Consider the following 15,704-nt stretch of genomic DNA (forward strand, 5'->3'; position numbering starts at 1 on the left):
CCGGATCCTCGTTACATCAGTGAGCCGCTACAACTCAAACTGAGGGATCTGGTCTTCTAATCCTGGCGTGTGGGTCAGTTCGGTTCGTGATAGTCATCTAATTCAACGAAGTATGGATAATCTGATCAACAAACGATGTGACATCAAGGGATAGTTAACAAGACTTGAAGGAATCGTCACCAGTCATGCAACTTAACCACTCACGGACACCACAGTAAAACTATACCAATGCAAAGCGGAGAGAGTTGTACATGAGTTGGAAATGCTTCAAACGTCTATTATATTAGCCAGTACTGCCATAGATTTCGACACAAATGAAACTGAGTTCAACGAACTGATCGGAAGGGCAGAGACACTTAGCATATTCTTTAACGATCCTTTTGCTCAGCGAACAGCCGCAACAGCGCAACAAACCCAGCCAGTCTGAAGAGTCATCAATGAATTCTAATGGAGTCAATTGCTTAGTATCAAGATAATTTTGGACATCATCCCAGGTTGTCTTAGCCACGGCAGTGATCGAGGTTGAACTCTCAAACGGGCAACTACGATCAATACGAGCATTCAGGCTCACAAGCCAGTTTTATCTCTGAACAATGCTGCAAGAAACTACAACTTAAACGAAAACGTCTCACGGTCGCCATATCAGGAGTTGGAGCCGGCGACGTTTGCACTTCACGAGGAAGCGTCCAGTTTACCATCAAACTAAACGATGGAGATGGCCCAATCCAGGTTGACGCATTGGTTATGAGAACTGTTACTAACGATCTACCCAATTTTCCGATTAACATTAGTACAATGGCATCATGTCAAAGGTGAACACAACCCAGCTGATTGCACCTCTAGGGGTATGTCCGCCATTGAACTCCACAATTATTCATTATGGTCAATCAGGCTACGGAATCCCACCATCAAGTCATTCCAGACGAAACTGAAGAGTGCCTACTCGATGCTCGACCTATTCTTGCACTTTCTACGCTGGGTAAGGTAGATGCGTCCTTACTTGATAATTACTCATCATTGTCCGTGTTACTTCGAGTTACGGCGTACATCCATCGATTCCTGAAAAACACTCGAACGTCCAAACCTAACAGGACAACTGGTCCGTTATCTGCAACCGAAATCGACTCCGAACTCAAATATTGAGTAAAGACTGTTCAACAACAAAATTTCAGTGAAGAAATGTCTAAAGACATCTTCACCAATTCCGTCAAAAAGTAAATTACTGTCATTAAATGCATTTCTTGATCCAGATCAATTACTTCAAGATGGAGATCAGAGATGCCTTCCTAGCTGCCTTGAGACGATTCACAGGTCGAAGAGGATAGAGCTCCGACATTTATAGCGACTGTGGGTCCAACTTCCACGGCACAAATCGCTAACTTAAGGTTTTTCTGAAGTTCACGACAACACGGAGTAGTCGCGGTGCAATTTCACGGTTGACATCGAATGAAGGTATTCGCTGGCATTTTAATCCACCCAGCGCGCCAACCTTTGGAGGTCTGATCTAAGGCGAATCGTGGGACTGAATGCTTTGACGTTCGAAAAGATGAATACCTTACTAGGCCAAGTCGAAGCGTGCCTGAATTGTAGCATTATCAACTGATCCCGATAGCCTTGTGGCTTTAACACCCGGACATTTCCTGATTGGTGACGCCTTGACTGCAATTCCAGAACCTGACCTAACGACTACCTAAATAAACCATCTCACACGATGGCAGTTGGGACAACAACTCCTTCAGCGCTTTTGGCGTAGATGGAACAATGAATACCTCACCCGATTACAACAACGCCCTAAATGGCTTTCAGTCAAACGAAGCTTACATGTCAACGATCTCGTCCTACTTAAGAACAAAGATTTTCCTCCGACCAAATGGAAGCTGGGCAGAATACCGGAGATACATCCTGGCGCAGACGGTTGTGTAAAAGTGGTCACCGTCAAGACAGCTGACCGTGTGCTGCAGTGACCCATCAATAAATTATGCTTACTACCAATGGAATAATGTAATCTGAATAATTAAAATGAGATTTTAAGAACACCGGGATGTTCGCAACTACACGTTTTAATTACTTGTAATGGGTTTTTTAATCGCAGAGTAAGATGATTGTTATCTAAACTTTTTTTTATATTCTGATTTTCTGTATAAATATCATGGCCTTTCAATTTATGGGCAGTATTGTTGAATATTCGAAGTAGACATGAACGATCAATAAATTACTGTTTGGTACTTTTAATAGACCCATAACAAAAGAGGGGCCGCAGACGAAGCTTAAGTGAGACCTGTGGACGGAACATCCTGTTTGTGACGTTTTGAACCACGTGACCGCCATTGAAATATACAGGCGGAAGTAAGGAAACGGATGTTCCGTCCAAATGCTGAGTTGCCAGGTAAAAATGTTAATTTTCGGGCCCCCAACTTTCAACATGGGTCTATTCGTGAGTTATTATTTCTGTCACTTACTGGGTTGGTATGCGATGTTACAATTTTCAACGATTAACTTGTTGTAAAAGATACGACTTCTAGTTTGCAATTGATTTTGAAGTATTTCTATTAACACCAGACGCGAGTGTAAAATAATTTTTCTCAAATAGTTTCGTTGTATATATGTCACAAACCAAAAAATATTAAACAACTGAAATAAGCTTTGACCAATTTGATTCGCGTCCATTTCCACTCTGGAAAGTCCTCCTAAAAATACCAAAAACCAAAGATAATCTAAAACCCTAAAAAAAGATCGCCCCGATTTCCCGTCGGTTAAAGTTCGACCTTTTAAACCCGTTTCGAAAACGCGTCGAGCCAAAGGATTAGTAATGGTGCGACTTCGAATGGTTCGACGCTACGTATGTATAAACACCGTCTTAAACAATTTTTTTTTCAAGGGCGCAGTTGTAGAAGCTCGCACCGGGCGCATAAAAGGCTATTTACGGCACTGCCGTTCAGTGTTCAAGGCCGTGGATGTCGAGAGTCTTGGGAAAGACGGCTTAGCCTTAGTTAACGCGATAGGTCGAAGAATTCGCGAAGCAACAGTTCTGGGGAGCCGCGCTCTATCATGGATTAATTAACTAAGGGATGTTCCACCGCCGTAGAAAACTCGCCAGAGCGAGCGTTAGCGACTGTTCCGAAATTATTTTAGCCGCGCATGCGCAAATCACCCTTTTACCGATACAACCGGATACAAGTTTTGATTTTTTCCCGCGTGTCTCGGATTGAATATCTCCTCCATGGATTATTTTTCGGAATAGATCGAACATCAACCACGTTTATTTAATCATCCAGAAAATCGCGAAAATTATTTGGTTTTAAGCAAGTTACGCATCAAGTTCATTTAATAATGAATGAAGATTAATAAAGTAATTTCATCATACAATTGTGGCTTTTGTGAGGTAAGTTTAAATATGAATTAAACCGTTTCAATATTACTTTGGCAAAGGCTTACTGTTTATTGTTTTGTTCATGTTATTTTAGGAATAAAATTTGAACTTGAACTTGAACTTGAACTTGAACGTTAGCGAAGTTCATTAATCTAGAAATAGAAACTTACAAATCAGAATTAGAAATTAATTCCAATCGTTTTTGTGGTGTAAAAGGAGTTTTTTCTGTAAAATCAATGTCACTTATATCATGGATTAATTCATCATCACCTGAAACAATAAGAAATTAGTGATACAAATAACAAATATAATCATGTATATAAAAAACATACCTGAAGTTATTCTAAATTCGTCATCTTTATTTGGTTCGTTGTTAAACAAAGTTTTATATGTTAAATCCGAAAAATACGACATCATAAAAATAACAAAGACATTTCCGCGTTTTCACTTTGTCACGTTTGTGTTTGTTTGTATCGGTAAAAATTAAATTTCCGCTATTGGTAATTTTCGCTGATAGGTGGCGTTCGGAACAGGCAACTTCGATATTTTTCAGCCCGTGGAACATCCCTTAGTTAGTACCTCGCCCAATGGATCTCAATTGCGGTGCAACGCGGAAACGCAGCGTCAGTTTTAAACACATTTCCACCGTGTTCCTCGTTAGAGGTAGTTTTGTCTAGTCTACCTGAACTTGTTGTTCTGCTCTTGCAGAATATGCTTTCATAGTTGGAATAAAATTTGTATTTTTATCATTCATAAATTTCCAGAAATAAAAAAGTGTTACTCATTTAAATCAATTAAGTCTGTTTATTTTGTTGGAGGACCCTTCACAGTCATAACTCTCATCCGTTTCGGGCACTATTAGTGAATGTGAATAGGTGATATAGAACGTGGATATGATTTTTGTAACTGCATTAAGTAGTACGAAACCACTATTCTTTGTGTAAGATTAAATCGGATTTTCAAAGTAAAAAGCAGATCAGATAAGGCTTGGAGATGTTTTCTGATCAAATAAGATAAAGGAGAAGTTTATTTGTATAAAAGAAGAGTATAAGAAGCAAATACAGATATTGCTCAATATGTAGGAATTGAAACCAGTAATTAAACGTAAGGACAGGTCCACTCGGGAATTGAACTCGAACAATTGGCGATTTTCTTCTGCCAAATCGTCTGAATGAGCGGAATTACTTTATGTTCTTGCTGAACGCGTTGAACGACATTTATTTGACTAAAGCCCAGTTCACACTATACAATTAATTGGGCCACTTAATTGTATCCAACAAATTGTACGCAATAAAATTGTATGGTGTGAACAGAAAAAGTGGGAACAATTGTTCCAATTTGTCTGTTCACACTATACAATTTTCTTGCTTACAATTAGTTGGATACAGTTAAGTGGCCCAAATAATTGTAAATTGTGAACTGGGCTTAACGTTGGACGGCTATGGTTCTAATATGACGATAGACCACCAAATAATTTCTGAAGCATCTTAACAATAAGGAAGGACTGAGGTCTAAAATATCCAGGCCTATCTCCGATATATGGTTTTGTTCAATAACAAGTAATCGGTTTGGAAATAGCGAATTGTGTTACACTTATCTTTAATAACAAGTACATCGCATTTTCGGCATTATAGACAAGTTTCTTGTACCAATTTGTTTTTATTAATGCACTCATATCCTTTTTCTACACTATTAAAGGGAATATAACCTGCAAAGCAATCTTTATGGAATACCCCTTAAATTTTTCAAATTATGTTGTACAGTGGTGCCAAACATTTCTCGGTGTGGAGAGAATAGTTGTCCTGGAGAATCCGGACATCAGATAAGTTATTGCCGCCGTTGATTTTTACGCGAACGACTAAACGATCAATTGGATACCAAGAGTCACTTATGTTTCATGATCTCTCTCAATTTAGCCCATAATATTTTAAATTAGACAATTTGTAGTTTTGAACCGACCAAAAAATTGGAGGGGGCATTACATTAGCTGCCCCCACCAGCAAAATAATTGGGAGGGGCTTTGCCCCCCTTGCCTCTTCCGGTTCCTACACCCCGGGTCAAAGAGGTCAAAGTACTAAAAAAACGGTGGCCTTCTCGTCACCGCGGCTACAAACAACGATTAAAACTCGCAGGTAACTATTTTCCGTGATATTACGGTTACGGTGAAATTCCCAGTAGGTAACACCCCACCGAGCCCTAAGGGTGTGATTAGGGGAGTAGATATCAAATATTCAAAACAAGACATAATATGGAGAAAATAAACTACGACGTTCCCGTAGTTTTGGGTGTCATCTGTTTGGACAAAAATAGCACAACGGTCTTCCTTCTATTTGCCAAGTCAGCCCGTACAGAGGGATATGACGCGATATATCAAGTAGCAACTCTGTATCTTACACGGCCGCATTTCTGCTTTAAAGGGACTCTAAAGTTCGGTGGCAACCCCTCACTCGGCCTTGGCGGAGGCGGGCAGAGTTAACCGTAAATTTCGCACTTTAGTAACTTTACACACATTTTGCCACCGAACTTTGGAGCCCCTAGCTTTAACTGTATAGTATTGGGACATCGCTCCAACTACTATCCTAATAAATTGAGATACCAAACATGTGGTAAGAATCACGACCACTAGACTAACTAACTACAAAGCTTGCCATGCATAAATCGAAGTACTTAAAATCCCAAAGGAACACCATGTTTCGGAACCGGAAGCTTATTCCAGGTATAGCAAATCTCCTCGCTCGCGCCCACCCAGACCAGAAGAATTTCCGCGGACTATCGGACAGCTTCCATCCACTCCAACCGACCTTCTGAGATGGGGTCCTTTCTCACGTCCACGAACATCGTCTCGTAATCGAGAACTTGATATTGAGAAATTAATCAACAATCTCTTGAATTTTTTAGACAGTTTAGTCGATCAAAGGAACGATCCCATGGGATTCCTAGTTTTACTGATCATCTTCCTAAAACGCTTATTGGGCCTCTCTACGGACACCGCGACGTTAAGTCACCGCTCTCCCCCACCTACAGATGAATAACTCTTCCACCCTCGGCTTGCTACAATGGAATATCAGAAGTATGACTCTTACTCCCTATGCGGGTTCGGCCTCCTCTTTTGAGGCAACCTTTGGAGCTCAGGCTTCGACATCTCCCCATATCGAATGGATAACCCTGATTGCAAAATGCATCACCCAACATCTCGATAATATATTATTTTCTGACAATAACGATAAGGTATTGCCTTAAGGAAGTTCTAACCGACACGTTCTATTCTGAGTCCTCCAAATCCGATGACCTCCCAGTCTTGGGGGTCGCTTTCTATGTCGAAAAATTTAACTTGACGCTCTACAATTAAAGAGGCTCCAAAGTTCGGTGGCAAAATGTGTGTAAAGTCAGTAAAGTGCGAAATTTACGGTTTACTCTGCCCGCCTCTGCCAAGGCCGAGTGAGGGGTTGGGGGGAAGAAAATCATACTCAATTTTCTTTTCTTTTTTGCCACCGAACTTTGAAGCCCCTTTAACTATCACCTTGACATTACAAGGAGCGAACTTTATGCTATTTGGCAAGCAATTTTCCATACGACAAAGTCATAATCTGCACGGACTCTCTGACCGCTTTACGCCAACATGCCATCCGGATCCACTATGCACGGCAATTTATGATAGCGCGCAGGCTTACGTGTCTTATTGAGCGTAGCTTTCTTAGCAGCGAGTTCTATGGGAAAGTTTTGTCCGTTCGTAAGTTTCAAAGGAGGGGGGGGCGCAAGAGAAAGAGGAATGGTATGAGCCAAGGTTGGTAAAATACTGCGTATGAGCCACGGGTTGCGAGAGTACGTTTTGTAGAGAAGTGGAGGGGGATGGTAGGGGGTGTCAGAGGCCAACGTATAGCGTTAGAAGAAGTGAGACAGAGCGAGAACTGGTGGAAATTTTGTCCGTTCGCGCTCCGAGGGGATACTAGAGAAAAGGGGTAGATAGGTAAAGACTACATAAAACCATTTCGAATTTTTAGATTTTTATTCTACGATTGGATTACACATTTATTTACATTGCAAGCCGTCGATGGAGTAGGGAAGCGGGTTGATTTGGTGGTTGTAAGCGGTCGCGCACCAGAATTGCAAAGGGAAGGTCTAAGAATATATTAGAAACGGAAGGCAGACGTAATTTTATGATGGAAATTTTATTATGGCAAACGGAAATTTTATAATAGAAATATTAAAATATATTGTGCAATTACCTTTCGCCCTCCAAATTTAGAACGACTTTTGAAAGTCAATAGTAGGACCGGACTAGCTTCCAAAAAAAGAACTGGCGAGGCTGAAACTTCTATGATATAAGGTTATTACCTTAATTTCTTTAAATGTGTGTTCAATATTTTAATTATCTATATTGTCGCTAGCTCGCTCCGCTCAGGTTTATGTCAAAAATACCCGTTGGGGTTTTGTGACGCCCTAGTATCCTTCGCTGGTGCCCCAGCCACTGTCGAATCAATGGGAATGAGTCAGCTGACTCGCTCGCCAATTAAGTTGATGTCCTTCGTCGACTCTTGGATACAATCCCAATACGCTATAACGTTTGTACCATGGAGTGGTACTTACAGCCTATTAACGCGATTGGACCCAGTTGTCGGAAGGTTACTTTCATACTCTTTATATCGCCCTTGTTTCAGACCTGATATGGTTTCTAGCCTGCGGTTAAAACGTAACGTGGAAAATCTGCTTTTCAAATTCCAATGTCGTCGCTTATCAGCTAAAACCTATCTCTCAAAATTTGGCCTTATCCAGAACTTGAATCTTCTACGCTATGCGATCCCACCTCCGTGCACCGAAATAGCTTAAGGGATATACATGTATTTCACTTACACGCTTCTAATTTAATAATTAAAAACTCGACACCGGCGTTCCATACGGCGTTGCTGGCGTTCTGCAAATCCCTTTGAGGGTCAGGACTCATGCCCTCGCAGTGGAAGCATGCAGTTCTTCATCCAATCTTGAAGCCTGGAAAGTCTCCAACTGACCCTTCCTCATATAGGGAAATCTCTCTGCTCCCAAACCTGGGGAAAACCTACGAAAAACTTGTCCTTGGCCGCTTGGTTTGGTTAACAAGGTCCTTCCCCCTAAGCAATCCGGTTTTCTAGGGATAATGCTCTAAGGCTTGCTACGGCGGCCCAATGTGCCTTAGCGACGAACCAACTCTGCCTGGCAGTCTTTTGGGACCTCAAAGACGCTTTTGGCAGCGTCCACCATCAGGCGTTACTCTACAAGCTACAACGCAGCGGTCTGGAAGGTAATCTTCTTCGGTGGGTGGAGGATTTTCTGCGCGGTCGCACCGCTCAAGTCAGGGTTAATGGTACCCTTTCCACGCTTTTCCCGGTCACTCGTGGTGTCCCTCAGGGCAGCTCGGTGAGCCCCATCCTGTACAGTGTCATTCTCGACGGGATTCCATCTCTCTGTCATGGAAGGGTTGACCAAGGTAAACACGCGGATTTGTGTTCCATGCAGTTAGCTCTCGACCAAATTTTGGATTATGCGTCACATGGGGCCTCAACTTCCAACCACTGAAGTGTCAATACATGGTCTTCTCTCGTGATCAACGCATTCCGGCCGATCTCTCGCTAGCCCTCGGGCATACTCCTCTGACTCGGGTGTCCACTTATCGTTACCTAGGGGCTATCTTTGATGTTAAACTCTCACGGAAGACCCATATTGAATCGCTCGTATCGTAATCTCTAAAGCGGATTAACCTCCCTCACTCCATTTCGGCAGTCCACTGGGGTGTGGGCCATGGGGTACTACGGCTCGTCTACACTCAACTCATCCGGTCCAGGCTGGACTATACGAGCCTTCTGTATGCTTTGGCAACTGGCACTTTGCTCGGTAACGGTAAGCTGGTCAGAGTCCAGAATGCCGCGCTACGAGTTATCCTGGGGGTCCCACGGTCGAGGGTGGTCATACTGATGGCAGTGGCTTTCCTCCATTGTGTATTCGCCGGGGTCCCCTCGATCTCCTCCACCTTGCCCCTTGTGGTGCGGCTTACAATCCGATGTTCTACCCTTTGCTGCTTCGCGATGAATAGCCGCCCTTAGAGATCCTAGAGCACCGTTTCCGAGAGGGCCGGCTCCCCTTCCTCCTTCGAGGGTGGCGCTGGCTCAAAACCTCAACCTTACCTGGCTCTTCCAAACTCCCCGTGGTCACTGGTCCAAAACCAATACGCCTTACTGGGAGCCTCCACAGCCCACGATACAGGAACGAGTATAGCACAGAAGCGTTAAAGCAATTGTTTTTCACGACCTTGGAGCCACATGCTAAGTACGCAACTGTCATTTACACGGACGGCTCGAGAGAGGACGATTCGGGAGTTGCTGGCGCGGCGTTCGCGATCCCGACCCTTAGTGTGGGCGCCAAGTCCTACATAGATTCCGGGCACCCAATAAATAGGATCGAGCTGTTCGCTATACAGCTGGCTCTTTCGCACGTGGTGGCCACTGGCCAACCTCCATGGAGCAATTGTCATCTGCTCGGATTCCAAGACGGCACACTCTAAGCTTCATCGGCGCTCCACGGATCTGGTTGTCACCCTCATTCACGATCTCTGTGACGTCTATCGGGGTCGTATCACGTTCTTATGGTGTCCTGCTCATGTTGGTGTTTTCGGTAACGAAACGGCGGACGGTCTTGCAGGGATCTCTCGGCTTCTTCGCCCTCCACGGATTGACTTCTTTCTCCCGTCTACTCTTGCGGAGTGGACGGGCCACTAGCAGTCCTACAGGCCCCGTTATTCGCTCATAGAGGCTAAACAGCTCCCGGACTCTCGCGCACTTCTGAATATCAAACTCGCGCGCCATAAAGACACTACTGCTGGCGCGTCTAGGATGTAACAGACTTCCTATAAAGGCGACAGTTTCGTTTTCATTTAAGTCAATCGGACACCTGTACTCAGTGCGCTGAGATAGATGATGCGGCCCACATTCGCTTCGTTTGTCCCGCTCACTTGACTGCATACCATACTTTAAACAGGGCGCTTCGGTGAAATTACGGACGTCTTCCGCGCCATCCATACGGGGTGCACAAAGTTATCAAAAAAAGCTTATTAAATATTTTTTATTAAAATATTGCCATAAATAAGTTTATTAATTCACGGTTCTTCCAACCCATAGGTGAAACCAAAATCCCACCCACTCGCTACTCCCGCAATTTATTCCTCCAAGTGTCAAGTATGTAATGTAAAAAATTCACATCATTATAATAAAGAATTTTTATCAAATCAATTTACATTCCTCCGAATAAAAATTATAATTACACTATAAATTAAATTATAATATAGATATTTTTATCTCTAACATCATTATTTAACCCCTTCACGTAACTTATGCCACCACATCATAATTGGTTCTCGGTTTTTCCATACATAATCTTGACCAAGATAGAGATATCCTCTATAATGAAAGCAATTAATTCCATATTAAGCTAACAATAATTAATAACTCACATTCCAAACAGAGCACCTCCTAAATGTGCAGCGTGGTCAAAAAAACGCCAACCTAGTATCAAGCCTAACGCATCAATTCCCATAATGCAAGCAATGGCCTAAATTCATTGAAATTGAATTAATTTTAAGTATAAAATTTACAAGAGCAAAAAAAAACACTTACCGTTCCTGCTGAGAAGGTAAAAAATGGGAGGAAAACAATGGAGATTTTAGCATCAGGGTATTTAACACATATTGGTGCTAATATAGCCATTAAAGCTCCACTCTTAAATTTTAAAATACTTCAATATTAACACTCTTATACTGTACAATTCAGCTTACAGCTCCTAATGAAGGTGACAAAGTTTTGGTGGCAATTTTATGAACATAACTAGCAAAAGATGAGGCAACCCCTAAAAAATTCAAATTATTATAGTAATCATTAGACAAAAATGTTTCATCCCAAATTTATATTTGAAAACTGACCTGCGCTTAAGTAAAACCCTAAAAGTTGTTCTTTTCCAAACAGCTTTCCAGCAATACCAGAGAAGCTAAATAAAACGTACATATTCGCAGCCAAGTGAAACAATGAAAAATGACTGAACGTGGATAGCACCATTGGCAGACAAACAGATTCTATAGCAAATTAAACCATATTAAGCAAGCATACCTAATAAAAGGGCACTACTTAACAAAACTAACTTGAGGACGGATTTGAAGTGAAGTATCTGATCATAATGCGTTGAAAACCTGTTATACGCCAAGCTCCAAAAACTAGCACATTGGCTGAAATTATTTCAATAGCTAACTGCTCTCCTTCTGATAAAGAATTCCACCATGCATTTACCTTCAGAATAATTTAAATCTATCAACGGTTGTTAAGTAAATGATGGCAAAGATAATTGAAGAGAGGCAATACCCTCTTAATCTTAGTTCAAATATTGCCTCACATGTCTGCGGAGTTCTCCTTGCTTAAAGCTTAGTGGCTTCTTAAATATTCCCATTTTATGTTCCCTCATATGCTTAATCGCTTCAGATCTCAAGTTCTCATATTGCCAAATTGCAGATCCTGCATAACTAGCTCCACAAACCTTAAATTAAAAAAAAAAACGGAAACTTAAGGACTTTCACATTCAACACCTTGATGCTCAACGTACCCCTATCGTGAAAAGAAATGGTTTTAATAACTTCCTAAAAGTTCCTGGCTCCTCCGATACTTTTTGTATTGGGGTTAAACCTATTCGTACGTTTGGATTTCTTTTAAACCACCTAACAACAGTACCATTATTTAATTTTGAACTATTATGTCTGGTCTCGAGAATCTTCTTGAAGGCGCATTGGTTACCATTAAACGTTGAATATCTAAATCCAAGAGAGACCAGAGAGACCATGATTAGCAAAGGCTAAATAAGACATATAAAAACTATAAAGCTTTAACATTTATATCCAAAATACAATTTACATACATTTTTATAATATCTTAATACAATTAGATTTCTCGTTTACCTTGAATGACTGCCATATATTGTGTGAGATATATTCGAAAAAAGCTTTTGAAGACAATTTCGTGATAACGCAGTCGGTGACATTTTAAAAAGTGTCGTCTGCTTCAAAATTCCGATTCTTGGAATGAAGTTAATGCAGCGAGACACGCGACTAGACAAAATTGAATTTAGACTAAAATGTAAATATAAGAATGGTGAAAAATGTCACATGATAGCAAAAGTAAATAGGGGGAGAAAGTCTATCACTGCCTTCAGATTTTACCTTCCACCATGCTTGACACCCTTTTTAAAGAGCTAGTGATCACGTGATAATTCTAACCAATAAGGATAGCACAATACGCGCGAAGTAGTGCATTTGTGGTATTAGGGTCCGCGCTCAAGATGAAAATTTTGAATTTTATACCCTGGCAACCATGTCACCGCCTCGCGAATTCCAATAGTCTCTCTATAGAAATCTCATAGGTAACTAGAATGCTGCCGTGTAACTGGCAAATGGACCAAACCCCGTGGCAGACGATAGCCAGAACTCAGCCAATCAGAGCTCAAAGAGTGGTTCTGCCAAGAATTTAATGTCACCAGAGATAATGACGTCACCTAGCTCCCGCGATAGTAGCGGAACCAAGGAGGATTATTATCCTCCTTGGCAGAACCACTCTATGGCCTCTCATTGGCTGAAGGTTCAATACGAACTGGCGACAAGCTCGGCCGTAGACGGCAGCATTCTAGTTACCTATGAGATTTCTATGAGTCTCTTTGTAAAATGCTGACCATTATTTCCTTCGATAACGGTTGATTTTAATTAATAATTGCTATATCAATTGTAAAATAAACAAAAAAAGCTCGTAGCTATATCTATTATTTCAGTTAAACTTGCAAATTGTTAGGCCTTAACATCGTAGATATACCAATTAGTCCCGATCTCTGCTCTTAGATGGCGCCATGCTCTCCACGATTTAAGTGAGTGTTTTTCTAGTTACAGTTTATTTCTTTTCAAAAGTCGTGTTATTATTTTTGAAATGTCGCATTTTAGTTGCTATCATATATCTAATTTATTTAGGAACTAAATTAACCAAATTATCGAAAGCAAAAGTTTAATATTCACGTATTTTATAGATAACTATTTTTCATCATGGCGGAGTACAACCGATACCTTTGTGTCCCAGTAAACAGGCGAGGGGGAAGTCATTTCCGAAGCCCAAAAATTTTACCCCTCAAATAAGACGTCGTGCGGTTGGACCCAAGTGCCAGACTTTCTCCCCCTATTTACTTTTGATGATAGTAACTACGAAATGTAACGTTAAAAGGAACCACCTATGGACTACATGATAGTAACGTCAAACATTTGATATTATTATTATTATTATTAATTAAATTTATTGGTGCATTTTAAAGGTTTTACAAACATGAGAAAATTAATACTACACCGTCCCAATCCACATAAGTTAGTAAGAAACTTGTGCGTGGTTGGGATATGACTAAATTATTTTAATAGTATTAGTCTTCGAAGAGGAAGTATTATTTAACAGTAGATAATTTTTTTATTTTAACATTCTTTTTAGTATGCATGTTAATTATAAAAATTAGTCAATTTTTCTAGACCATAATTCATTAACCATTTTTGAATTTTTTTTTTAAATAACTGAACATTTATACAATTTTTGATATCAACACTTAGGATATTATATAATTCAGGACCTAAGTATACAGCATGCTTTTGACCTATTGTTTTAAACATTTTTTCGGGTATCAGGTTTTTATCGGTAATAAAACGAATATTATATAATGCATGCGGAGTCATAGTTCTATTTTTATTTTCTATTGATTTACTATATTCCACCGGGACCGCTCTGGCTTCCAAAAGGGAGGGGGCGTCGCTCTCATGTTTCCTACTTCCTGCACTGTGCAGCAGCACCATATCCTGTCACCATCATTCTGACTCAGACACCCTCTCCTCCTGATTGTCCAATGTTCCATCCCGGGACGTTCGTTACTGTTCTGCCTTCTTTACTGGTCTCCCTCCTTTGACAACCACACTAAACTGCTAGACGTCCTACAAGCCACTCTCCGCTTCAATGCAACCTTTGGCTCGGAGTTAATACTGCTGGGGGACTTTAACTATCCCTATGTAAACTGGTCCTTAGGACCAATTGTTCTCCCAGCTGATGCCGCCACTAAGCGTTTTTTTTTTTTTTTCAAAATGGTCCCCGACGCCAACTTAACACAGTTCATCTATTGTCACACCCGTTTGGGATATGTCTTCCAGCGCCTTAGTACACTGGACCTTGTCTTCTCTATTGAAGAACACCTAGCTTGTCTACGATGTGACAAGCATTCTGTTGTCCATCAGGGGTATGCTTCCCCACCACAAACTCCTCTCACAGGGGTTGCTTGGTCCGATCCTTTTCACCGTTTTCATCAATTCCATGCCGCAAGCGGTCCAGCACTCTCGACTCTACTTAATTTCCGACAACTCAAAATTAGCAAACCAGGTTTCCACCTCATTGGATCAACAGTGCTTCAATCAAGACCTCCAGGCTGTGGCGGCCAGCCACGGATCGGGCTAAAGATCACAAAATGGAATTTAATGTCTCTAAACGTGGAGTTCTAACCCCTGTGCTTTGTACTTTTTGGGTGGTTCTACTATCCCGACAAGTGATTCTCCGGTGCGCAATCTCGGAGTGAAAAATATTAACTCTCTCACTGGCTTGACAAGTCGCTCTTTTTATTTTCGCTCCCCACGGCTGATACGCACCTTGTACAACTCCCTTGTCTCGCCCTATATCAACTTTGGATTTGAAGTGTGGAGCCCGCCCCTTCAAGGTGACCAGGACAACCTTAAAAAAGCCCACAACCATTTCACTAAACTCACTAAGGGCCTCGAGTGCCTTCCTCTGGTTGCGCGGAATGAGGCCCTCAAGCTGGAGTCCCCGCTTCTCAGACACGGGGTTAATGACCTGGTGTGTATCTGGAGTATGTAGTCGGTTCAGTCTGCTCTCCAGTTATCCGCTCTCTTCAAATTAGACACTCATCGCAAGACCAGGGGTCATGCAGAAAAAATATTCAAACCACGGGCCCGGACCAAACAATGTTAATGGCACCTTGCTTTCCATGCTATTCAAACTTGGAACTCCCTCCCCGCAGATGTACTTTCTGCTCAATCTCGTTGGACTTTCTGCTCAGTACCCCCGCCAGGAATTTTTAACACACAGGCCGGTTTGGGTCCACTTGCGCAGTTTTCATTTGCGCACTTCCCACTTCCGCAGTTTTCGTTTGCGCACGTTCCCAATTGCGCGTTTCCCATTTGCGGAATTCCTATTTGCGCAATTTACCATTTGCGCGCTTTTTCCCGATTGCGCAGTTTCCCGCTTGCGCG

At 41.7% G+C, this 15,704-nt stretch overlaps 1 protein-coding gene across 1 annotated transcript; it reads right to left on the reverse strand.

Annotated features, from left to right (window-relative positions):
- Window positions 1-10,598: 10,598 nt before the first annotated feature.
- On the reverse strand, window positions 10,599-12,447 carry rho-7 (rhomboid family intramembrane serine protease rho-7). Its single transcript, XM_090169217.1, has 9 exons — window positions 12,333-12,447; window positions 11,984-12,188; window positions 11,777-11,917; window positions 11,529-11,673; window positions 11,313-11,462; window positions 11,169-11,239; window positions 11,011-11,112; window positions 10,848-10,945; window positions 10,599-10,794 (listed from the first exon to the last, which is right to left on the reverse strand). Exons 1-9 carry the CDS (start codon window positions 12,413-12,415, stop codon window positions 10,704-10,706), a joined length of 1,086 nt encoding a protein of 361 aa, XP_090025343.1. The 5' UTR covers window positions 12,416-12,447; the 3' UTR covers window positions 10,599-10,703.
- Between the last annotated feature and the right edge of the window lie 3,257 nt (window positions 12,448-15,704).

This window comes from Leiobunum rupestre, chromosome 3 (assembly GCF_980474605.1).
Source record: "Leiobunum rupestre chromosome 3, qqLeiRupe1.1.hap1, whole genome shotgun sequence".
NCBI classification, from domain to species: domain Eukaryota; kingdom Metazoa; phylum Arthropoda; class Arachnida; order Opiliones; family Sclerosomatidae; genus Leiobunum; species Leiobunum rupestre.